The sequence below is a fragment of the Gigantopelta aegis genome, chromosome 14, assembly GCF_016097555.1.
Source record: "Gigantopelta aegis isolate Gae_Host chromosome 14, Gae_host_genome, whole genome shotgun sequence".
Classification (NCBI taxonomy): domain Eukaryota; kingdom Metazoa; phylum Mollusca; class Gastropoda; order Neomphalida; family Peltospiridae; genus Gigantopelta; species Gigantopelta aegis.
The window spans coordinates 51,361,960-51,389,760 of NC_054712.1; the positions used below are offsets into that span (position 1 = coordinate 51,361,960).

Consider the following 27,801-nt stretch of genomic DNA (forward strand, 5'->3'; position numbering starts at 1 on the left):
ACGGAAGAAGGAACAATTGTCACATTTAACGACGCACTCACATTATAATTTATGGTTCAGTCGCCTGCGCAGGAGATGGGTAGGGGGTAGACCCCCCACTTTCTTTTTTTCCCCTTTTTTAAAAATTATTTTCCAGGTCATCATGACTAGAAGCCCACAGTGTAGACCTCCACCTCAGTAGCCTATGATTAATAAGCCAATGTGCTCTAGTTGTGTCGTTAAACAAAACAAACTTTTTTTCATCGTTGTATGCTTTTATTATTAATAATAATAGTAATAATAATAATAATAATAATAATAATAATGGGATGTGCATATAAAATATTACTTGTTACAAATGAGTTTCCTCTCTTAGACTATATGTCTAAATTACCAAATATATGACATTCAGCGGTGTTGTTAAACAAAACAAACTTTTGTTTCCTCTGAGAGGTCGCAAATTTTCGAAAATGTGGTGAATTAGGTCCGACTTCAGGTCTTCTCAATTGGCAAACATCATGATGTACCGGTGTTTATTAATTGTTCAAATAAAATTCCCATAATATCAAAATATGTATTGTCCCCGTCAAACAGTCGCGCCAAGATAGTCTCTTAAGTAATATGCACATTAAGATATCCAAGAACATATCAGATGTTCAGAAATTAATATTCCAAACAAGAAACCAAATGTCACCGAGAGGTACTCATCAATTTATTCAGAGTGGGGCAGAACGTAGCCTAGTGGTAAAATACCTTCCTGATACAAGAGGTGAAACATTAAGCTAAATCGCCAGCACACAAGAGCTATCAGCTTATCAAAATACTCAAGTGACTGTTTGCTGAATTGAACAAAACAAAACCCCACAGTAAAACCCTCAATAACTGATACATAGTAGGCTTTAAAGGAGCATTCCTGAGTTTGCTGCATTATAAGATGTTTCCGACTAATAAAATATTTCTACGATTAAATTTACATATTAAATATATTTTCTTGTTTAGAATATCAGTGTCTGTATATTCAATGTGTTTCTAGTCGTCTTAATATTTGTAAGAAGCCCAAAGTGGATTTTGTCTTCAAATAATTTCGTACGTACGAAAAAATATATTTTGGAAATGAAATGCAATTTAACCTGGTACAAATACTAGAACGATCAGAACACGTTTAATTTACAGCCACTAATATTTTATGTAGAAAAATATATTTGACATGTAATTACAGTCATCAAAAAGTCTCTGTTAGTCGGTAACATCTTAAACATTGCAGCAAACTCAGGAATGTCCCTTTAAGCAATATATACGACATACAAATCGGGCATGCCAGCAACTGAAGGGATCACTTTTATATTAATACGTTTTTCTACCGGGTAGGTAGAGGGGTAATCTTCATATCTGAAGATAGTGACACGCCACACCACCCGTTCCGCTGTGTACGAATAGACCAGTCACTCATGCAGGTAAATGTCCTTGCAGATAAGCACACTGGTAAGTGATAATGTTCTGCTTTCTTGTGACAACTTCCGTCTAGGGGATCGAATATCAAGTGTAGTCACGTGAACTGTTCAGTTACATGATTAATCAACATACCTGCGACTGAATCACACCAATTAACACCTATTACGGGAATATGCTGGTGTGTACGAACGAACGGACACTTGCCGAGAAGTTGTTTTAGTTTCCATGCCTATTACTTAGGTGGTGCAGTTTGACGACGGCATATGAGTTCACAAGGACTTATAGGTGGACACTGGACATGCCTGAGGATACGCTTTGCTGATACTAGTTATATATCCAACACGTGGTAAGTATATGGGCGTAGCAGCGCTGATTATGTTCCTTATCTAGGTCAGGCGCCATTACCAACATATGTTTCAGAGAAAAAAAAGCGTATTTAGCAATGCCCTAGTAGAGTCGTTTAGCATCGGGTGCTAGGTGTTTAAGAGATAGAAATTGTAACACTTGGGGTTCAGAATGAGAGAAGAAACCCGCTTCCGTAACATGAGGTGCTCGTATTATCATAGCACTTTCCAATAAGCAGGACAGCACATACCATAGACTTCGACATACCAGTTGTCGGTAATTGTTTAGAAGGGAAATTTGTATAGCTGAAACAAGGCGGACCCAGAGACACTTTTACAGCTTTTCCAGTGAATTGCTACAAGGCACTGGAGTAGACACTATTTTATATCGGGGACTCCCTCGTTGGAGATGGAGGGGGAGGGGATCAAATTATCTTTTGATCGTATTATGGGGAGACAGAAAACTATAAAAGGTGGTGGGGTAAAACAATTGTGATTGGAGCGGGTTAGTGGCCGTCGTGCTGTTGGTGGGGGTAGTAATAGTAGCAGTAGTTGTAGTAGTATATGTACATGTACTATTATCCTGTTCAATTATTTAGACCAAAAGATTTTTGCAAATGTTACGTTTATTTCCTATTCGATATTTGTTTTCTTTGCATTTACATGAAAACAAACCCAAACCCCGACAGGTTTTATATACAAATCATCATATAAAATGCACGAAGTTGACTTAATTCCACTTTTTAAAAATCTCTGTGTCTTTTGAATGCACGTTATTTCTCCTATAAATAACTAAGGTCATTTGCATATCAAAAGCATCATTCTATAGTGCGTTTCAAACTAATGTTCGGTTCTATCGTCCTATCCGCACAAATCGTAGTATGACCTATATTTAAGAAAATATCTGTAAACATGAAGGGCAGGCGCGGATTCAGGTGGGAGTTCAAGTGACAAAAAACCTCAAATTTGAAAAAAATTTTTTATCAAATATTATAATTATATTGTAGAATACACAAGCGCGCGCGCTGAAGGGAGAGACAGACAGACAGACAGAGAGGGAGAGAGAGAGAGAGAGAGAGAGAGGAGATGAGAGAGAGAGAGAGAGAGAGAGAGTGAGAGGAGAGAGAGAGAGAGAGAGAGAGACGTCATTTATGTAACGACGCACTCAACATATTTTAATCTATGGTTATATGGTTATAGGAAGAGAGAGAAGAATATGGTATGCATGCGATTGGTGGAGGTGTGACCCTCTGCACAACCCCAACCCCACTTAGGGCTTCTTTTTTATATGGAGCGGGACGTAGCTCAGAGGTAAAGCGTTAGCTCATGGTAGGTCGACTGATCGATCCCACATGGTGGACCCATTGGGTTGTGTCTAGTTACAGCCTGTGCACCACAATTGATGTATAAAGGCTGTGCTTTGTGCTATCCTGTCTATGGTGATTGGGCCATATAAAACGTCCTTATTGCTTATTCAACAGTTGCTTATCGGAAACCAGTGGACCATTTGGCGGTAGCGCGGGTTCTTCTCTCACTGTCATTAATGCTCCTTAAACCGTTTTGTCCGAACGCAACAATAAACGTATAGCAAATGCGCGCTTGAGTGGGGTCGTTAAATAAAAAACATTCTCTTGTATGTATGTGTAGTCGCTATGCATTCTAGTCGATTAGTTTCAGGTTGTTAGTTTGTTTGATCGTGGAAGATATGGAAATTAATAGTTTTGGGGTTAAAGAGTTAATGCATACATTAAAGACTACTCCTGAGGGGATGGAGAAATAAAACTTAATCCGTCGGACGAACCGTTTCTTATCACTATCTATTCGGTATAGGGAGGAATATCACAGGAGGGTATTTTATTGCTTATAAAACTATTTTGTTTTCTAAACTCGTCTTCGAGGTTTTATTACATGTTTAATTAAAAAAAAATACAATAATACATTAGCTAAAATTTATTAAATATAATGCCACCGACAAGAAAGGGGACATTGTTTTTGTTGTTTACATCTATGGTTAACGGAAATATCAGACAATGCTGTCTTTACACCACTGCTGCAAACACTAATAAAAACCTTGATTTAGTGAAAACAAGCATAATGGCCTTCCGTAGCCCTCAGATCCCAATGTTTTGATATGCAAATGACCTTAGTTATTTATAGGAGAAATAACGTACATTCAAAAGACACAGAGATTTTTAAAAAGTGGAATTAAGTCAACTTCGTGCATTTTATATGATGATTTGTATATAAAACCTGTCGGGGTTTGGGTTTGTTTTCATGTAAATGCAAAGAAAACAAATTTCGAATAGGAAATAAACGTAACATTTGCAAAAAACTTTGGGTCTAAATAATTGAACAGGATAATAGTAGTAGTAGTAGATGTAGAAATAGTAGTAGCAGTAGTATTAGTAATAGTTGTAGTGGTGGTAGTAGTAGTGATATTAGCAGTAGTAGTAGTAGTAGTACTGGTAATATCAGTAGTAATAATATCAGTAGTAGTAGTAGTAGTAGTAGTAGTAGTAGTAGTAGTAATAGTGGTGGTGGCGGAGGTAGTAGTAGTAGCAGCAGCAGCAATAGTATTAGTTGCATTAATTGTAGTAGTAATAGTAGTAGTAGTAGCAGTACTAGCAATAGTAGTGGTAGTTGTAGTAACAGTAGATGTAGTACTTGTTGTAGTAGTAATAGTAGTATCAGTATCAGTATCAGTATCAGTATCAGTATCAGTAGTAGTAACATAACTATGTGTCTTATTACGATATTGAATCACATTAATCTCAACGGTGTTATCTGTCGTTCACTCTGTTGACAGTCTTTATCATGTGACATTATTTATTCGGACATTTTCACTATTCGACACTCTCGTAACTATACGACATGGCCTAAGCGAGCTTTATGATTTAGACCCCAGCCTTTTAGGGTCAAATTCACAAAATTCTCTTAGACTCTCTTTGGCAACTTTGCAGCCAGTGCACCACGACTGGTGTATCAAATGTTGTGGTATGTGCTATCATGTCTGTGGGATGGTGTATATAAAATATTCCTTGTTAGTATGGAAAAATGTTGCAGGTTTCGTCTCTAAGACTTAATGTCGAATTTACCAATAGCCGACGACTAATAAATCAATGTGTTCTAATGGTGTGGTTGAACAAACCAAAACTTGTTTATAACTAATGCGTGGATATCGGGTCCAATTCACTCAGCTCTCTTAGGCTCCCTTAGGGAATATCGCATCGTCTTTACGATTCTTTTTTTCTGGGCAATCGTAAAGTTGCGATAGTTTTGTGTTAAAGTTTGTTTTGTTTAATGACACCACTAAATAGAGTGATTTATAGATCATCGGCCATTGGATGTGAAACAATTTGGTAATTCTGAAATATAATCTAAGAGGAAACCCGATACATTCTCCCATTAATAGCAAGGGATCTTTTATATGCACTATCACAGAGACAGGATAGCACATACACAACCTTTGATGTATCAGTCGTGGTGCACTGGGTGGAATGAGAAATAGCTCAGTGGACCCATCGGCGGGGATCGATTCTAGACCGATCGCGCATCAGGCGGACATTTTACAATTGGGCTACACCCCGCCCCCGAGAGGTTAGTAAAGTAGGTTGATCGTTGTTATTTTTCTCACCAACAAGACAGTATATAGCTCAGTCCATATATACAGCGTTTGTCGGAGTTGTTAGGGTCGAAGGATCGAATCCTCTCAGTAGACCTATAATGCGATTGTCCCCCCTCCCCCCAATCAATGCTGAACAACTGGTTTTATTTAAGGAATGTTTTGTCCTATCTGCGGGAAAGTGCATGTGAAAATCTCATGCTAGTAATGAAAATGTAAAAGGTTTCCTTTGATTAAATGTGACAATGATCAAATGTGTGAGATCAGTAGCCGATGTTTAAATAACCAGTCTGCTGTAGTGGAAGGAAGAAGAAGGAAGGGATATTTTATTTAACGACGCACTCAACACATTTTATTTACGGTTATATGGCGTCGGTTAAGGACCATACAGATACTGAGAGATGAAACCCGCTGTCGCCACTTCATGGCTTTCGATTAGCAGCAATGGATCTTTTATATGCACCACCCCATAGACATGATAGCACATACCACGGCCTTTGATATACCAGTCGTGGTACATTGGCTTGAACGAGAAATAGCCCAATGGGCCCACCGACGGGGATCGATTCTAGACCGACCGCGCATCAAGCGAGCGCTGTACCACTGAGCTACGTCCCGACCCGTCGGCAGACAGAATATCTCTGACAGGTCGTTAACGACAAATGATATTACATGTAGTAGATAAATGTGTTCCCACTCCGAAACACCAGTTGAAGACTTCAGGATTTGTTGCTAAAATAATGTATTTTCCTCAGATCATATCAAACGACAGGAGGAGCATTAAGTACGATAATCGGTACATTTCTCAAGAAGGCTGTAATATATTGCTTTTGACATTATTATTTTTATTGCTAGCATTACGGGGAAAAATGTGGGGGTTTTCCCCATCCCAACCAGTGACCCACGAGTGGTATATCAATGACCGTGGTATGTGCTATCCTGTCTGTGCGAAAATGTGAATGATCCCTTGCTAATAATGATAACTGTTTTCCCCTAAAGACGCTTATCATGCAACTATGCTTCCTGTTGATCTGATAACACCTACCTGATAATTCGAAGTGTTAACATGTCACTAGGAAATGAGCTATCCATTTGTAAATCCATTTACAGCAATAATTGTTGAACTGCATAAATAAATATAACATTTACACTTCCTGTAACATCAAATTGCCTCTTAATTTTAAATTCACCATTATTTGCTCCCATTCGGAACTAGCCAGCGTTTTTAATTAAACATTTTGAAACAAAAACGCAAGTAGCTTCCTACAAAGAATGTTTACATTGAGAACAGCGTCTGACGTCACAGTCACTAGCAACCAGCGATACAGATCTTCTTCCGGTCACACATAAACTTGAGTTTATTTTCACAGAAAAAGGTACAGAAATTGTAACGTGACACAACAAACTTTGAAATATAATCAAATTATTTTATTTAAAATTTGGAAACACATAACTCTTAGGCTGGCTATGCCATTCCCAAGATGCTTTTGGGCACCTGCTATTGTCCGACTTCCGGAAGTAGTTTTTACACGATACAACTAATATTTTCTATACCACTTTTGACTGAAACATATCACAAAAATATAACTTGAAAGGGATTGCATGATAAATTTTTTTAAACAAATCAGGTTACTACGTTTTGATATCGTGGTTATTTGGTTCGGTTCGATAACGGTGAAGCTCGCCTGTTACACAGTTATCTAAACTCGCCAAATAACCACGATATTAAAACGTAGTAACCTGATATTCTATATATACAGACAGGATGCGGTGTCTGCGTGCGGTTTCAATGAAACCAATGTATATCGAGTTTTTCCCCCTTTTTTGCCGGACCGAACGCATGAGCCTAATGATTATAATTTTATGTCAGAATTATGAAATGTTTGACAGCCATTAGCCAATGAGGAATAAATCAATGTTCTTTAATGACATCAACCCAAATAAACTTTAACTCTTGATTTGTTCTCCCGACTGCTGAAATAATGTATTATCCTTAAATCACGTTGCACTGTACGAGGAGAATGTATTACGCCAATAAATCAATACATTTTTGACAAGATTACAATATATTAATTTGACATTCTTTTTTTATTGCTTGCAATAGCGAAAAATGCGTGTTTTGAAGTGATGTTTTTTTTCCCTCAGTGATATACAATCATTTGACAGTTCCAGAACATTTAATTTCGTCTTAGTGTCAATGGGCCTGTACGTGATTCACCGGTGCCTCAAAATAGATCACATAAATAACATTTAATTACATCAAACATTGGAATGTATGGCGTCTGGTGTGTGGCTAACTAGGCGTAACGTATGAAAAATCACTGGCTCTAAGCTACAAATCAATGGACCGTGCAATTATTAGAGATACTTTGGTATTAAATAAACAAATCGTTTTTTTCAAATACAGATTGTGTCTTTTTCGACATAACTATTTAATCTCTATGAAAGGATAAACGTTTGGTTTTCGTTTCATTTGTTTTGTCTAATGTTTTGTTTTGTTTTGTTAACAGTTTAGTTTTTGTTGTTGATTTTTTTGGTTGTTTTTTGTGTTGTTTCTTTTTCTTGTTTATTATTATTTCATTTTGTTGTTGTTGTTGTTTAATTTAGTTTAGTTATTTTTCTTCTCTATATTTCGATTATTCTAATTCTAAAAAGATGTTTGTTTTTTCAGATAATTATAATATACTTGTGTGACCCTGCCTTTAGTAGGTTACCTACCGTACGTCACTGTATTTAACTAATGTGAATAGCTACCCACAACCGCTACATAAACTATATTTTCGTATTAAAGGGACAGTCCTGAGTTTACAACCATTGTAAAATGTTTCCGACAAATAGAGCCTTTTCGATGACGTAACATACAGATTAAATACATTTTCTTATTTAGAATATCAGTGTCCGTATTTCCAAGGTGTTTGCTGTTGTCCTAATGCTTGTAGTAGCCCAAACCGGATTTTACTTCCCAATAATTTCGTACGTAAAAAATATATATCACGAATTAAAGTAAAATCTGAGTGCTACAGACATTAGTATACGACCGCAAACACATTTAATATACAGACACTGGTATTCTAAACAAGAAAATGTATTTAATATGAAAGTCGCCAACAAAGCTGTTATCGCAAACATTTTACAGTGGCTGCAAACTCAGGACTGTTCCTACTCTGATTATGCTAATATGAAAATTTAAGACCAATTCTATATGTGTTTTCACCGATCACTTGTTATGAATATTAATAACAGTTGGTGTTCACCACTAAAATCCGGACTGTTCATAACATGATTGACAGTTAACACTATTACTCATAGGTGATTACAGGTAAACATACACGGACGAAATGTAACTTATGTCTAACACTCGTAATATGTTATGAATGTCGCAAGACGGACATAGTTAATTAACCTCTCGCTTTACTTCAATCTTACAGGTGTACTGTGCAGATGAAAAAAATGATTATTCAAAATGGCGACGGCATTACAAGAAAAAACATACAACTTTGGAATTTATAAGAAAAATGGAAAACGAGCAATTTTGCAGGTATGTTTTGATTTATTATATTAACTTTTTAAAATTTAATTTAGGAAAAAAAATATGTATTTTTATTTGAACCAGTGGTTAAAGGGACATTCCTGAGTTTGCTGCAATTTGTAAGATGTTATCAACTAACAAAGACTTTTTAATGATTGCAATTACATATCAAATATATTTTTCTGCATAAAATATTAGTGGATGTATATTAAACGTGTTCCTGATCGTTCTAATATTTGTACTAAGTTAAATTTCATTTTATTTACTAAAATATATATTTTTCATACGTACGAAATTATTTGAAGACAAAATCCAGTTTGGGCACCTAGAAACACATTGAATATACAGACACTGATATTCTAAACAAGAAAATATATTTAATATGTAAGTTTAATCGTTGAACTATTTTATTAGTCGGAAACATCTTACAATGCAGCAATGAATGAATGAATGAATGAATGTTTAACGACACCCCAGCACGAACAATACATCGGCTATTGGGTGTCAAACTATGGTAATGCAAACAAATAAAGTGATGTTCAACATCAATATAAGAATTCAAGATTTAAATAAAAACAGTGTAAAGAACTGTGCAAAAATACAAATATCACAGATAGATACTGACTTTCACTCAAAAGGTGCCCCAAAAGGGGAGTTGTGCTATATTGGCCATTCTCAAAGAGAATGTTACACCCCTGCACCACGGTGAGGTTATAGCACGCGCAGGGGTACAATGCAGAGAATTCAAGAATATCCCTTTAAATATAGAGTGAAAGTAAAATTATTTTACATGATATCAAAACAATACATAGGCGTGATTGAATGTTCATTAAGAGAAAGGGAGAGGGAGAGGGAGAGAGAGAGAGAGAGAGAGAAAGAGAAAGAGAGAGAGAGAGAGAGAGAGAGAGAGAGAGAGAGAGAGAGAGAGAGAGAGAGAGAGAGAGAGAGAGAGAGAGAGAGAGAGAGAGAGAGAGAGAGAGAGAGTTTTGTTTGTATTGTCTCTTGAAGATTACATTGGGTGGGAGTCGGTGCTGGGTTACGACCTCAGTACCTACTACTTAACCACTTTGCGAGCGAAATTGACCACATCGACATCTTTTGCTTTCTGCGATATTCGTCTTTTGTTACAGTAATACATATTACCATGTTCTGTTATATTATTGACGTTTAACGAGTTGGGTTCTCATTATCTGTGTAACATTACAGCCATAGCTGTCACTGAGTATATTATCTAATTTTAATTACATAACGCCTGCAGCATACGTGTACTTCTATGGTATGTGTGACATTACCAACATTAGTCTTGATAGTTGGCGCATAGTCAGGCGTGCGTTCGTGCGTTCGTGCGTTCGTGCGTATGCACTTGCATATTATTGAAAATTGAAAAAAACTAGATCGTACAATAAGTCATCTCTGACTATCTTTAAATACAAGAAATCAAGGATCAAAATTCGTTTTGTGAAATAGGGATACAATCTCTGCTTCCTACGTTTTAATCTGGAGTCATATTAAGAATCAGTTCTCGACAACTTGAATTGCCATACATTTTAATATAATTCTATATACCACTAAACTAATAACTTTTCTCAAGATATATAATTTAATATTGGTAGCCCAGATGTCAACATAATTGGAAATAGGTTTTTTTTTAAAAATTATTATTTAAATAGGTGTACTATTGTTTAAAATCAAAAGCAAACGCTGGTTGTAAAACGGATTATCTGAAAGCATTTTGAGTATTTGTAATAGAAATTGCCTCTTGCTCGCTGTCCATTTCGAGCCTCAAAGCCAAGTATTGGACAATGACCAAACAGACATGGTAAGAAATAACCATGGTACGAAATGACCAAATAACTATGGTACAAAATGACCAGGGTACGAAATGACTTGGGTACGAAATGGTAAAATTGAGTACAAAATGGCTATGGTACGAAATGACTATGGTACGAATTGACTGGTTACCTTGGACAGCACACTTCCTTAACTTCGGTTAACTGGGCTCCCATTGGCCGAGCGCGTAAGGTCGCGGGATGTCAAATGACATGCAAATCTGGTGCAATAGGTTCGAATCTTGTCCTTTGATATTTAGTGTTTTTAAATATTATATTTACTGGATCGACGTTTGTGCCGATGGACTATTAGTCTCCGAGAGCGTCATAAAAAATTCCTGTATAAAAATACCAAACTGTTACATTATTTTCGAACCGAGCGTTTGACAGCGCACTTACTTAAATATGGATAATTGGGATTCCATTTGTGTAGATGTCCCCGTTGGCCGAGCGATTAAGGCTGTGAAAGAGAGTGAATAAAAGAAGGATGAGTGCGAGAATTTCGTTAACATTTTAAATGTCAGCATGCGCTTATTTAATGACCATGTTTGTGACAATACATTTGTCTTTTTCTCTCTTTTTTTTTCTTTAAACGTTAATATATTGAATGGGATTAATTAATTACATTTAGTGTTTGTAATTATTTAAACGTAAATATGATTTAATGTATCTTTTTCTGCATAAAAGGTTTTGAATGATACTTTTATTTGAAATATATATATATATATATATATATACTAAATTTTTTAGTATTCACTAATAACTCATTACTCGGAGTTTCAGGCTCCTCGCCTTCATCAGATGAGTGTTTATAATTGTGACCTTAACTGTCACAATTATAAACACTCATCTGATGAAGGCGAGGAGCCTGAAACTCCGAGTAATGAGTTATTAGTGAATACTAAAAATTTAGTGTACCTGCTCCACTAACATTGTGTTGATCACTTTATGTCCAATAGTGATAACAAATATATTACTATTATTATATATATATATATATATATATATATATATATATATATATATATATATATATATATATATATATATATATATAATATATACTTATGGGCGGGAATGGCAGTTTAAAATAGGTGTGGGTTTTTTGATATAATAATATTAAATATTGTTTAATTATACAAATGTGCAAAAATAATATATTATGTGATGAATATTCTTATAGTTTGACATTACATATACGTGCGTGCTTGCGTGCGTGTGTGTGTGCGTGTGTGTCTGTCTATGTGTGTGTGTGTGCGAGCGAGTGAGTGTGTGTGTGTGTGAGTGAGTGTGTGTGTGTGTGTGTGTGTTTATTCTTAATGTGTTTTTATATTTATAGTCTTATGTATGTGTACTATATTAATATATTGATGTTCTGAATAAAAAAAAAACAGGAAAAAAGATCGCGATCTGTCATATGTCATGCGAATCACTGCAGTACGTTCGAGTCGTGCCAACAGATAATTTGTGTTTTTATATACTCATGTGTGGGAAATATGGATCTATTAATATAATAATTATGTCTATGTTCATCTCTTTTTTCAGCTTGATTTTTCTGGGACATCAATATACCTGATCAAACGAGGTCACATAAAAAACACTTACCCGTTTAGCAGTCTTGAACACTTCGATTCGGAGGTAAATGCTACAAACTTTTATTTATCCTTAAAATTCCGACGCCTTATAACCGTAAATAAAATATGTTGAGTGCGTCGTTAAATAAAACATTTCCTTCCTTCCTTATCCTTACAAAAGTCCCAAACTTTTATTCAGATATAAAACTGATAAAGTTAAAAAAACATTTTTTTTGTTGCTGTTTGACGACACCACTAGATCCCATTGATTGATTAATGATCAGCATTTGAATGACAAACACTTGGCAATTATTGAGAAGTAGTCTGAGAGGAAACCCACTACATATTTCTATTAACAGCAAAGGATATTTTATATGAATTTTCTCACAGACAGGACAGCACATACCACGGCCTGTCATGGGATCCTGGTTGGGACAGGATAAACCAATAAGAGAATGTGTCCACTAAGGTGATTCTACCCAATCGTCTGAGACGAGTGTTCTACGGATTGAGTTAGTTAGATCCGTCCCTTCATATAAAGCTGATAAGCATGTCATATGTTTGGATTCTAATGTAAATATAATATTGTCTTCTTTATATACAAGGGACGGGACATAGCCCAGTGGTAAAGCGCTTGCTTGATGCGTGGTCAGTCTGGGATCGATCCCCGTCGGTGGGCTCATTGAGCTATTTCTCGTTCCAGCCAGTGCACCACGACTGGTATATCAAAGGCCGGGGTGTGTGCTATCCTGTCTGTGGGATGGCGCATATAAAAGATCCCTTGCTATTAATGGAACAATTTCCTGTCTTGGACAGAGAGGCCGGCCAAAGCCGGCACCTGTGCCCACGACAGGCGTGCGCTACAACAGCTTGCTCTGAACGTGCACGTAAAACCCTTTGACCTTGACCTTAATGGAACAAAAATGTAGTGGGTTTCCTCTCTAAGACTATATGTCAAAATTACCATACGTTTGACATCCAATAGCCGATGATTAATAATCAATGTGCTCTAGTGGTGTCGTTAAACCAAACAAAGTTCTTTACATGCAAATACAATACCACATTAAAAGCGCTTTCGTAGTATCATGTGTTTGTCCTGAAGTAGCTGAGCTAAAGATATCAACATTACTTCCTGATCGTGACTGGTATTTGAATACAGTTTCATTACGCCCATGAATACAATACGTTACTACGGGTATCAGGTGAAGGGCTGTGCACCTCATGTAACCGTCGGGGATTAGAATACAATGACGACGAGGAGAAAGAGAAGTACTCTGACCAGATAACATTGTATTAAGGTAGTTGGTGGTTTCGGGTGTCACTACCGGGTACGTGTGTTTACTTATTGAAGTCAAACAGGTGGTGATTTATAAATAACCACTATTGTCATCATAATATTGTTTAAGTAGCTACCAAACCATGATTTCGTTGACATTAACTATGCTATTGAAATAAAACGTGATTACGTTTTCTGTTAATAATATATTAAAATGTACACTTCTAAATATTGTATCGTGCAGATACATACTGGTTTTCAAAGCCACACATACAACAGAGACACATACAGACGGAGAGACACAACGAGTGAGACGTAGTAGACAGACAGCTAGAAAGCACGTTTGTTTTGTTTAACGACACCACTAGAAGCCATTGATTTATTAATCATCGGCTACATGATCCGATGTTAAACATTTGGTAATTGCGACACTGCAACACACATTGCGATGAACTGTTTATTTTTGTCCATCGGCAGAAGTATATCTTTTACATGCACTTTCTATCAGACAGAACATACCACAGCTTTTGATATACCTGTCGTGGTGCACTAGTTGGGGCGGGGGTAGGGGTAAATGTTAGAGAATGGGTCCACCGAGGGGATTCGATCCTTCGACCTAATCACCTCAGGCGAGAACTCTAGAGACTGACGGAGCTAGAAACAAAGACTAACAAAGAAAGAGACAGAGACAAAAGGCTGCAAACAAAATAGACACACAGAGAGAGAGAGAGAGAGAGAGAGAGAGAGAGAGAGAGAGAGAGAGAGAGAGAGAGAGAGAGAGAGAGAGAGAGAGAGAGAGAGAGAGAGAGAGAGAGAGAGAGCGAGAGAGAGCGAGAGAGAGAGAGAGGGAGATATATATATATATATAGGAGAGAGAGAGAGAGAGAGAGAGAGAGAGAGAGAGAGAGAGGGGGAGAGGGAGGGGGGAGGGAGAGAGGAAGAGAGAGAGAGGGAGAGGGAGAGAGATAGAGAGAGAGAGAGAGAGAGAGAGAGAGAGAGAGAGAGAGAGAGAGAGAGAGAGAGAGAGAGAGAGAGGGAGAGAGGGAGAGAGAGAGAGAGAGAGAGAGAGAGAGAGAGAGAGAGAGAGAGAGAGAGAGAGAGAGAGAGAGAGAGAGAGAGAGAGAGAGAGAGTCTTAGAAAAAACAAGCTACATTTTTCCATCAGTAACAACGAATCTTTTATATGCACAGACATGATGGCACATACCACGACCTTTGATATACCAGTCGTGCTGCACTGGCTGAAAAGAGAAATAGCCCAATGTGCACGCCGACGGGGATCAATTCTAGACCAATCGCGTATCAAACGGACACAGACAAAGACAGATAGATTACCAGACGGTCAGACAGACACAGAAAGCGATTACTCTGTGGTCAAATATGACTTGTATCTCATCTCGTGAACTTTGCAATCATATCTCACGAGACACGCTTGCGCTACGAGTGTGATATGACTGCAAACGTCACGAGATGAGATATAAATCATATTTGACAAAAAACATGGAATTTTATATTTATTATATAACGTTTGGCAATTTATCTGTATTTTCAAAATGCCAACAGCAAAATAGTTCCGGCTTTCTCACAGTAAAGATAACACATTTTAGAGTGAAATAGTGAAATTTTCACTCTAAAATGTGTTATCGTCACTGAGTGTCTGATAACACTTTTATTTCACTGATATGTTGAGATATTTCACTAAATGTTATATAATAAAGATGATTCGTTTTGGGGTGTTTTAACACTTTTATTTCACTGATATTTTAAGATATTTCACTAAATGTTATATAATAAAGATGATTCGTTTTGGGGGGGTTTTTCATACAGGAAGGTCTTCATATTTCTCTGAAGTTTAAAGATGACGTGTTCGAGTTTGACGCCGACAACTCGGAGGAGAAGCACTCGATATGTCGTCTGCTCAGCTTCATATTGAACGCGGACGAGGAGGACCAGGATGGTGTGTTCCACTTATGGTTACACTGGACTAAATCAATTACCATTTTTGATAATGTTAACATTTTGTAATAAGACTGATATTAAAATGGGGTAGCATTTGGATTAAAATTTGAGAGATCTAGGTAATGTTTGAGTGAAACCGAATTCGGTGATTTGATAGAATGTCACCTTATGTCCTCACGTGACACTGTCACGCCATTAAAGGCAAATTATCCAGTTATTAAACACCGAAAATTTATTCTTACGCATTCGTAAACACTGGGGTCTGTTTTATCATTGCATAAAAGGCGGGTATACTTGGACACATATCTGACGAATAGGAACGAGGTTAAGCTCGCAGTGTAAAACAAGACATGTTTATCAAATGTATGGTAACCGTATAATATACCGTTAGTTTACAAATGGTTTATCAATAATCAGTCACACAATGTCACAGCGAAATTATTTAAAGCATATGGTAGGTATTACAGACTCTGTGGCAAAATCACATATTACAATGACATCGAAAGTAGTCGTTATGTCATGCTCAAGATGCAACATAATTTATTTCATCCCAACAACAATTAAAAAGAGGGATTTTGCGATACAAGTTTATATATCAAACTTGTGTGTATTACATCAGCCATATTTATTGCATTCATGTAAATTAATTAATTCAGTCAGTATCTCTCTCTCTCTCTCTCTCTCTCTCTCTCTCTCTCTCTCTCTCTCTCTCTCTCTCTCTCTCTCTCTCTCTCTCTCTCTCTCATTTCTAAACCACTAAATCCCTAACTCTCTCAACACTCTCTCCTTCCACTAAGTCTTTCTCTTTCTCTCTGTCTCTCTGTATCTCTGTCTCTCCCTCTCTCTCTCTCTCTCTCTCTCTCTCTCTTCTCTCCCTTCTCTCTCTCTCCCTCCTTTTTCTCCTTCTCTCTCTCTCTCCTCCTCTCTCTCTTCTCTCTCTCTCTCTCTCTCTCTTCTCTCCTCGCTCTCTCTCTCTCTCCTCTCTCCTCTCTCCCTCTCTTCTCTCTCTCTCCTCTCTCACTATCTCTCTCTCCTCTCCTTTCTTTCTCTCTCTCTCTATCTCTCCCTTCTCTCTCTCTCCCTCTCTCTCTCTCCTCCACTCTCCCTCTCTCTCTCTCTCTCTCTCTCTCTCCTCTCTCTTTCTGTCTCTTTCTCTCTTCTCTCTCTCTCTCTCTCTCTCTCTCTCTCTCTCTCTCCTCTCTCTCTTCAGCTCCTCTAAACTACAACCCACTAACCCATAACTCTCTGTCCTCTCTCTCCCTCTGTCTCTCTCTCTATCTCTCTCCTCTCTCTCTCTCTCTCTCTCTCTCTCTCTCTCTCTCTCTCTCTCTCTCTCTCTCTCTCTCTCTCTCTCTCTCTCTCTCTCTCTCCGCCACTGATTACATGGACTTTTAAAACATTTTGAGTGTTATACAATTTTTAATATATACTTAACTTTATATTCGTATTGTATTGTGTTTTTACCCGCAGCTTTTTACACTATATTTTTAACATAATTATAAAAATAAATATTTTTAATTTAATTTTTTTTTGTTTTTTGTTTAACGACACCACTGGAACACATTGATTAATTAATCATCGGCTATTAAATGTCAAACATTTTGTAAATCTGTCAATTTGTGATCTTGTGGTGTCGTTAAACAACACAAATGTTTTTTGTAGTTTTTTCTTCTTAATCGAACTGACAAGCTAACTGGTACTATTTTCACAGTAAGGCGAACCACTCCAAAGTAATCGACTTGCGAGCTAGTACAATGTTAATGTTTTGAAATGGAACACGATTCACTCGAAATGAACCTAGCTGCTGAATGTTTGTATGCAGGACCATACACTCGACACGAATCGTGCTACCAAGTGATACTAATCTCATGTTTTGCATGCAGGACCATCCACTCCAAACGAACTGCTGACACCAGTGAGGGTCATCAAGGAGGGACTGATTGAGAAGAAAGGCAACACGACCATCACCACCTGGAACAAGTAAGTCGATAAATGCGACGCGAGACAAGATGGCAATAATCGCAGCGTGGGCGGAATTCAGCTCAGTCTGTTGAGTGCTCGCTTGAGGTGCTTGCGTCGTAGGATCGAACCACATCAGTGGATCCATTCAGCTGATTTTTTTTTTCGTTGCAACCAGTGCACTACAACTGGACAAAAGCCGTGGTATGTGCTTTCCTGTCTGTTGGAAAGTACATGTAAAAGAGCCCTTGCTGCATTGTAAAAAATGTAGCGGGTTTCCTCTGATGACTACGAGTCCTAATTACCAAATGTTTGACATCCAATAGCCGATGCTTAATTAATCAATGTGCTCTAGTGGTGTCGTTAAAGGAAAGCAAACAAGACAAACTTTAATCGCAACGAGGGTCGCATGTGTTTAATTACAATTTGAAATATGAAGCTATTTTAATAATATTTGACCTATGGGTTTAAAATATCCACTGATGGTGGCACACATCCATTTAGTAAAGTGTGTGAAATATCAGAGTTACAGTCTCCATATATTTCAATACAATTCCATATTCCATATTCCATATTCATAATTCGGTAGGGTTATCGTTTCTTGGGGCCATATATTTGGACTTGCATGAAAAAAAAATGTGATGATGGTTATGCTGCTGATGTTGATGATGGCGATAACTTTGATAATATTAATGTTTATTTATTTAATCTAGACTACACATCCAGATATAATTATAAAACGTTTTATATATTTTTCTTATAGAAAAAACATACACAAACTGCATAATTGTATAAAATATTTATGACCACTAGCTTTACAAAAAATTTAAAACGAAATATGTATTTAGTTTAGTATATTTAGATATCTTCTGTTGTGAATACAAATATTTGACATAATAAACCATATCGGACAGTATTCTTAGTATTTTCTGTTTCCCATTGTTTTGCAGACGTCGATTACAAATAACTCCTGGCGAATTCTCTTACTTCAAACCCGGAGACCAGGTAAGTAAACAGCTAATTAATCAGCGAGATATGATCTCTATTCAATATTTCATCACACAACATGAATAATAACAACACAAGAACAAAAGCACACACGAATGATTACACCGCGGCAATCAATATACATGTACTTGGTATAGCAAACAGTTTCACCTTGTACCAACAGCACGAAGAAAATGAATAACTTTGTATATTTTTACTGTGGCAGGTACAAAACTAGATTACGTGACAAAACGCTATTGTCATAGTAGATATAATTAGGTGTATTTTACATCCATGCTTAATTTTGTTTTAAAGGAACACACAACGCAAAACATTATTATTATTTTTTTATTGATTAACTGATTGATTTGTATAAACATAACCCAGACGTAAAATTAATAAAATGTTAACTTTGTTTACTCATATACCGTTAAGAAGTGTTTAATCAATTCCGGAGCAATGTCGTCTTTGCAATAGAAAAGCACGCGCACATATATTTCAAATATACAGCCGCACAAAAGGATACCTGTATACACACATATAATTGCATTCAAACACATACTCGCAGACATGCAAACACACGGCGTCTGTTATGTATACACTATTAATATATATTTGGTCACGTAATAAACTATATTGCATTGTATTCTCGTATCACGTACACACAAACGTGTATGAATACACGAACACAAACATTGAAACTGGATTGTGTATATGATATATGATATATGAATGCGTCAAAAAGTATGGATTTTATGAAGAATGAAATGTGTTCCTTCTGTATCATTATTGTAAGAGACAAAATAAAATGTGTGTTCTTTCCAAGATTATAAAACGTATCTATAATATGCAAGGCCGTGGTAACAGTTTCCGATCGTTCTGATCACTTCTACTATTTCCGTCTGCACTGCCTTCTTTATTGTACTTACACGATACCGCACTTCGCAAGGGTCTTTTGTTTTGGGGTTGCTTAAATTCAGCTGATTACAATACACACATCGTGCCAAATAATGCCTACACAGATCAATGCCATAAATACAACGGCAATGGAAGTCGCCACCTGTGTCACTTAACATAGAAATGGCTATATACACGTAGGACGTTTTTATAAATTCGGGTAATGTGAACTATCTACATTGCGGTGGTATTTTTTTAAGGAAAGTCCAATGTACGGTCACGACACCACATCTAAACATTTCGGTACGGAACATTTCATATAGTGATTACATAATAATTATAGCAAAAGAAAAATGAGAAATAAATATAAATATTGTATTTGATTTTTGCTTTCAACTGCAGCTTGCTTTGAATATCATCCAAGTGTGGAATGAAATTTGTCATCTCAAGAAAGTTGGTCAAGGAAGTTTTGTCGTGAGGGTTCGTGAACGTGAATACGTGTGAGTAGACAAATTAAAATAAATTAATACACCAACACCTAGTGAAAAAAAAGCAAACATAAAAACATAAAAACAAGCAAAACATTAATAATGGGAAGGGGATGGGTGGAGGTTTAGGTATATACATTTACTTGAAATATTTCAAGGTCGTATAGATGAACAACTTCCGGTCTCCCAGTGCTGGAGTCAGTTTTACATCATTCTAGTCACCATAATAATTTAGTTGTGCGTAGTGATCGCTTGGAACCTTATATAACTGCTAGGTTGTGCAGAAAATATGAATAAACATTATAATCCAGATTAAAAAAATGTATTTAATTCCGGCAAACATCAGCCAGCCCCACCCACACCCTGCAAACTTAGGAGACCGTTTAGCTACATGTGTATGTCTGCAAGGTCAGGGTTTAGGTCGCACCAATGCTGAGACGATAAAGGCTGTGTCCCAAATATGTAATTCCAATTAACTACAAAAATACTAACCTCAAACCAATGGGAAGTTAAGCTGTTAAATTAAAATATCTTTAAATACATTTTTGAATATGTACAAATCTTTGCCGTCTATATTAACATTACTGTACTAAAAGGACCTTGGCGTGCTCAGAACAGATAAAAAGCTTTTGTTTCCAAATTAGTGAGACCTGAAGATAACACAAAATGGTTGGTTAGCTATTTGAAAAATTGTATCTGTATCTACCTACTTCGATTAATAAAACTCACAACTATCGAGGGTGAAATCGGTCTGCGTTGGCGAGAGCGTGCTATGCCACATAACGAATAAACCATTGATTTACCATTCGATTTTATGGCTATCATAGCCAGTCAATTGAATTAACTAATCATATACGTTGTATCAGTACTGCCGGTTATTGTATACAATACTTCTATACATTTCATTTTAACTTATTTTCGTGCTTATATCCAATTAAGGTTCAAGCACGCTGTCCTGGGCACACACCTCAGCTATCTGGACTGTCTGTCCATGACAGTGAGTTAGGGGTTAGTGTGTTAGTGGTTTAGTGATAGAGAGAGAGAGAGAGAGAGAGAGAGAGAGAGAGAGAGAGAGAGAGAGAGAGAGAGAGAGAGAGAGAGAGAGAGAGAGAGAGAGAGAGAGAGAGAGAGAGAGATAGAGAGAGTCTAGTGGTCTTACACCTACACATTGAGTCGTTAAAACTCGATCTGGGTGGGAGCTGGTACCGAGCTGCGAACCCTGTACCTACCAGCCTTATGTCCGATGGCTTAACCACAAAACCGCCGAGGCCGATATAGCCGGTTCTTATGTACACTACGTTTTATACTTATTTTCGAAGAAGGAAGGAAGGAAAGAAATGTTTTATTTAACGACACACTCAACATATTTTATTTACGGTTATATGGCGTCGGATATTTTTGAAGTTAATTGTAAGGGAAATAACTTCAGTACCGTTGTTCGAATTTTAAAATATGTGTTGTCTCCCTTTTGTAGGTTTCGAGTTCTCAACGATTCAAAATCTGCAGCTGAATCAGAACGGGAACAATGGATGCGAGTAAGTGACATGGTAGAGGAGGACCCACAGGCGGTAGAGGGTGGTTCCCCTTTTTTGCCCCCCCCCTTCCAAAAAAAATAATGATAATAAAAAATAAATTAAAAAAAATAATAATACAAAATAAAAATACAAAGCCAAAATCTTTTTTTCATTTCGAAATAAATTTGATTCCTTTTTCTTCAATAATATTGTAGTTTATGTTTCTAGTTTGTTTATTGTTTTATAACAATTATCGTAATTAAATTTCGATTTCATATAGCTGTCCTTTGACATCCAATAGCCGATTATTAATAAATCAATTTTATCTAGTGGTGTCGTTAAACAAAACAAACTTTAACTTTAACCATAATCATTTTTGAAAATTTCATAATCATCATCGGCTTCGTCGTCCTCATCATCATCACCACCACCATCATCATCATCACCACCACCATCATCACCACCATCATCATCATCACCACCATCATCATCGTCATCATCATCACCACCACCACCACCACCACCACCACCACCACCACCACCATCATCATCATCATCATCATCATCATCACCACTATCATCATCCTTATTTCTATAATATTTTACAGGCATTTCATGTGGCGCTGAGATCCAAGCGAAATACTATGATGATCTTAGACTCGTTGTCGTCATCCATCCTATCAAACAACGACTCGACCGTCCAGAGTGACACCGCGACCTTCACCTTACCCCAGAAAAGTCTACACAATCAGCCAAACAAGGAACCTACTCAGGAGCCCGTGAACGAAACGGGGAATGGAGAGACCGATCCCAGAATCCCCAACAAAAAAGGGATCACTGCTACTGTCAGTGTCCACCTCAGCTATGTCGACAGTACGGACACTTTGGAGCAATTGCCCACAGCAAATCGCCCAAAACCCGCAGCCTATCTGGCAAAGAAAACACTAACTGACAGCAGGAAAGCACCAGGGGTACCAAACGACGAAGAACAGGAGTCGGCGGAAACGAACGAATCGGACGACGATCGTTTCCGTTCGGTAGCTTCCGTAAGGGCCAAGTGGCAGACGATTGGCAACGCTGCATCCAATGAAGTTAACGGACACAAGATCCAAAACAGTTTAAAGGACAGTAAACATACGTTGCAGGAGCCGGCTCCTGATTACGAAACGACTGATGTAGATAAAAATAAGAACAGTCATGATGATGTGTTGTCAAAGTCGAAATATGCTCATACTATTAATAATAATAATAATAATGTCATAGAAAGTCATCAGAAAGTGCACAGCTCTCTGTCTGCAAATGGTTCGACAGCACTGCGCCCACCCCCTCCTCCTCCGCAACAATTCAAGAACACTAAAACAGGAGTTAAGTTAAAATACGTCCCAAAGATGAAACTCAAGCAAGTACACTGGTCAAAGATTTTCCAGGTAAGTCAATGTATAATAATAATAATAATAATAATAATAATAATAATAATAATAATAATAAATAGATGGTGATGATTATAATAATAATGATAATTGATGATGGTGATGATGATGATGGTGATGATGATGGTGGTGGTGATGATGATGATGATGGTGATCACAATATATCTATGTAGTTACTAGTAGTGTAGATAGTGACAGACATTATTGGGAATATATCCTAATTTGGCCATTTGATAGAACAATGGACCACAAGCTAAGTGAATCATATAATACGATCTCATAGAAGGCGTGATGTCAAAGATGTCATTAATAATGAACGCGGTGTATTTCATCATGCAATAGATGTAATATGTGTTGACAGCAAAATATTGAGTCAAAGATGATGGTGGTGATGATAATACTATTAATGTACGCGGTGTGTTTCAGTATGCAATGAGTGTAATACGTGTTGACACCAACAGGTTGAGTCAAAGATGATGGTGGTGATGATAACACTATTAATAATGAACGCGGTGTGTTTCAGTATGCAATGAGTGTAATATGTGTTGACACCAACAGGTTGAGACAAAGATGATGGTGGTGATGATCACACTATTAACAATGAACGCGGTGTGTTTCAGTATGCAATGAGTGTAATATGTGTTGACACCAACAGGTTGAGACAAAGATGATGGTGGTGATGATCACACTATTAACAATGAACGCGGTGTGTTTCATCATGTAATGAGTGTAATATGTGTTGACATCAACAGGTTGAGACAAAGATGATGGTGGTGATGATCACACTATTAACAATGAACGCGGTGTGTTTCATCATGTAATGAGTGTAATATGTGTTGACACCAACAGGTTGAGACAAAGATGATGGTGGTGATGATCACACTATTAACAATGAACTCGGTGTGTTTCATCATGTAATGAATGTAATATGTGTTGACATCAACAGGTTGAGACAAAGATGATGGTGGTGATGATCACACTATTAACAATGAACGCGGTGTGTTTCATCATGTAATGAGTGTAATATGTGTTGACACCAACAGGTTGAGACAAAGATGATGGTGGTGATGATCACACTATTAACAATGAACTCGGTGTGTTTCATCATGTAATGAGTGTAATATGTGTTGACACCAACAGGTTGAGACAAAGATGATGGTGGTGATGATCACACTATTAACAATGAACTTGGTGTGTTTCATCATGTAATGAGTGTAATATGTGTTGACATCAACAGGTTGAAGCAACTGTATGGAAAGACGTCCGTGACGTCACAGAACGTTTGGATCGGACGTTGATGGACACTCAGTTTTCGTTGTCGGAAAAAGATGTCAAAATAGAACCACCCAAAGGTAAATTTGCTTTGTTTAACGACACCACTATATCATATTAATTAATTAATCATCGGCTATTGGATGTCAAACATTTGGTAATTTAAATGCACTTTCCCACATACAGAAAAATACATACCACGGCCTTTGACCAGTTGTTTTGCACTAGCTGAAACGAGAAAACCCCCAATCAGTTGGATGGATCCACCGAGGTGGTTCGATCCTGCGGTGTAAGCACCTTAAGCGAACACTCAACGTACTGAACTACCCCCCCCCCCCCCCCCCCACCTCCACCCGAGATACGGCCCATGGATTTGTATATGAATTGATAGCACCACATTATAATGAATTATGGACAGAATGTGGATTTAGGTTTACTTTAGATACATAACGCATTGTGATCCAAGCACTTATCGCCATCACAAGTCTATTTCCTGCTGAACGACGGGTATTTCACCTATTCCATTATAAAAAGACCAACATGAATTTTGATCGTTATTCTGATAATAACACGCTATGTTGTGTATAGTTCAATTTATCGTTTGTACTAAAGTTTCAGACACTCCAGCACTACATGAATTGGTAAAGTGATCTTTTATATGCACCATCCCACAGACAGGATAGTACATACCACGGCCTTTGTTACACCAGTTATGGAGCACTGGCTGGAACGAGATTTAGCCCAATGTGTCCACCGATGGGGATTGATCCTAGACCGACCGCGCATCAAGCGAACGCTTTACCACTGGACTACGTCCCGCCCCTGAATTGGTAAAAGTCACTTGTTTCACTATGAGAATGAATAGTGTTAGCATGCAAGACTTGAAGCAGATTAGTATCAAATGATGTTGTGTATGGACATCCAGCAAAACGGGCATATTACATTATGTATTTATTGAAATTAAAACAATATGCAGCTACCTGAACACTAAGCAAATAATTCATTATTCAGGAATGTATTTCCTTCTGGGTCAAACATGTTAATTAAAGACCCATGGACAATTTGCTATGTGATCGGAAAGAATGTTCCCTGACATTTTAAAGATTCATTGATAAGCTACATAACTAATAGCATAAGACACGACAGCAGCTGGAGATACCAATGTACACAACAACAAATACTAAACCGACGTCTAGCAGTAAACAAGAAAACCAATAACAAAACGCATGATACAAATCTATTGCCTCAACAAATAGTTTTGCTAGAGTTCAAATCAGGAAACAGGGCAGCCTCACAGATTCATCGTATGTTCGCACATAATACAAACCCACTACTATGTGACACCACAATTGTCTGATCTGTCTTGCAGCTTCCAAGAAGGAGGTGATGTTAGACTCGAAGCGAGCCCAGAATCTGGGTATCGTGTTTGCTGGTCTCAAGACTGACGTCATAGAGCTACTGAAGACCGCATTACAGTCAACTGTAGAAATACCAGAGTTCCCGGCAGACAAACTCAGGACCATACGAAGGTAGACGAAAATGATGATGATGCAGACTCTACTTCTCCTTTTTTTCTCCTCCTCCTCCTCTTCCTCCTCCTCCTCCTCCTCCTCCTCCTCCTTCTTCTTCTTCCGTTTCTTCTTCTTCTTCTTCTTCTTCATACTCGTCTTATTCTTTTCTTTTTCTCTTTCATTTCTTCTTAATCTTTTGTTCTCCCTCTCCATCTCCTTCTTTTTCGTCGTCTTCCTATTATTATTATCAAGGTAGTTGTGGTAACAATGACGTTAATACTGATGAAGATGATGTTGATGACTATGATGATAAAGTTGGTGGTATTAATGACGATCGGTATGAGGGTGGTGGTGGTGTTGGCAGTAAAGATAATGAAGAAGATGTATTTTCTTGTGCTACTGGCTGCTGATGAGTATGATAGCATTGGTTATGTCTCTGGCATAGCCCAGATCATCACTTAATGTTTGCATATATCATAGTTTGACACCCAATAGCCAATGTGTTTTTCCTGCTGGGGTGTCATTAAATATCTAATCTATTCAATTCTATTATGTTGTAGCTCTTTTGCAATTAAAAAAATCACTGTATTTTAATACAAACTGTTACATTAGTTTCAAACCGGGTTACTGTCAGCACGCTTTCGTAACTACGGTTAATTGGTCTTCCATTTCGTTATGGAAGACTTGTTTGGCCGAGTGGTTAAGTTCACGGGCTGTCAAATCCTGCCAACTTACACTTTGTCTTTTTAAATCGTATATAGTAATACGGCATTGAGTAATTATAAGTACAATATTACAGTTACACTAATTATAATACTGTCGATTTGATTAGTAATTATACGAAATGTATCCTTCTAAGACAAATTAATTCAACCAATTTGAAAATAACACCACCTAGATACCAGCCGACAGCAGACGACTTGGAAATGTACAAGGAGTACAAAGGGTCACGTGACGCGCTGCACTCCGTTGACAAGTTCATGATGGAGCTGTGTGACATTCCTTACCTCGGTCCGCGTCTCGACCTGGTCCTCACCATCCTGGATCTACCCAGTCAGTTCAGCTACCTGTCCCAGGTACTACTTTCAAAACTTACCTTCAGGAGCGGGCCCACAAAATAGTTTGGGGGGGGGGGGGGACTAAAGGTAAAAGGGTACATAGACCAACTCCTGAATTCGGGACTAGTGAAAGGAAAATTGGAAAAAAATCATGTAATGAATGTAATATGTGTTGACATCAACAGTTTGAGTCAAAGATGATGATGGTGATGACCACACCATTAATAATGAACGCGGTGTGTTTCATTATGCAACGAGTGTAATATGTGTTAACATCAATAGGTTGAGTCAAAGATGGTGGTGGTGATGATCTCACTATTAATAATGAGCGCGGTGTGTTTCATTATGCAATGAGTGTAATATGTTTGAAATTGTAAAAACAAATGGAGCACTTGAAGTTTTGTTAATTATGACAGGTCGCCTTATCCTCCAGTCTGTAGATCCGCCTTAGACCATCATACGTGGTTTGCACTTCCTCTTTTCACCATCGCTTACTTTTACTCTTATCTATCTTTAGGGTCTTTCCAAATACCTACCCAGACCTTGGCGTTGTCTGTGTGTCATCCCACTCAAGATGACTTTTTTTTACCTTCGTCAGACATCCGATCCTCGTCGGTGGGCCCATTGGGCTATTTCTCGCTCCAGCCAGTGCACCACAACTGGTACATCTAGGGCCATGGTGTGTGCTATCCTGTCTATGGGATGGTGCATATAATAGTTCCCTTGCTGATAATCGAAAAGAGTAGCCCATAAAGTGGCGACAGCGGGTTTCCTCCCTCAATATCTGTGTGGTCTTTAACCATATGTCCGACGCCATAAAACCGTAAATAAAATGTGTTGAATGCGTCGTTAAATAAAACATTTCTTTCCTTCCTTCCGTCAGCCATCTTTTTGTTTTATTCTACCAACACCTGGATTCTCTTATATAAGAATGATTCACTAAGTATCTATAATTTGCCAAGTACTTTTGTCTCACCTTAACAACAGTATATATATATATATATATAGTTATACATTAACGCATTTTAATCAGTTAATGCCAGTGATTACCCATTATTACAGGAAGTGCTCCTGGTATGGAAAGCCTGCGAAGAGCTCTGTAACTGTCCCCCACTAGTGGGC

At 37.5% G+C, this 27,801-nt stretch overlaps 1 protein-coding gene across 1 annotated transcript in view; it reads left to right on the top strand.

Annotated features, from left to right (window-relative positions):
• The first annotated feature begins 1,583 nt into the window (after positions 1 to 1,583).
• The window catches only part of LOC121388553, a 35,139-nt gene continuing 8,921 nt past the window's right edge, over positions 1,584 to 27,801 (top strand). Inside the window, exons 1-13 of the mRNA XM_041519933.1 lie at positions 1,584 to 1,777; positions 8,826 to 8,935; positions 12,301 to 12,393; positions 15,432 to 15,561; positions 17,447 to 17,543; positions 18,473 to 18,527; positions 19,809 to 19,906; positions 21,369 to 21,429; positions 22,017 to 22,835; positions 24,076 to 24,190; positions 25,480 to 25,639; positions 26,520 to 26,697; positions 27,742 to 27,801. The exon at positions 27,742 to 27,801 is cut by the window's right edge and continues 96 nt beyond it. Coding sequence (XP_041375867.1) covers positions 8,861 to 8,935; positions 12,301 to 12,393; positions 15,432 to 15,561; positions 17,447 to 17,543; positions 18,473 to 18,527; positions 19,809 to 19,906; positions 21,369 to 21,429; positions 22,017 to 22,835; positions 24,076 to 24,190; positions 25,480 to 25,639; positions 26,520 to 26,697; positions 27,742 to 27,801 — 1,941 coding nt within the window. The 5' untranslated portion in view covers positions 1,584 to 1,777; positions 8,826 to 8,860. The remainder of the gene's footprint in view (positions 1,778 to 8,825; positions 8,936 to 12,300; positions 12,394 to 15,431; positions 15,562 to 17,446; positions 17,544 to 18,472; positions 18,528 to 19,808; positions 19,907 to 21,368; positions 21,430 to 22,016; positions 22,836 to 24,075; positions 24,191 to 25,479; positions 25,640 to 26,519; positions 26,698 to 27,741) is intronic.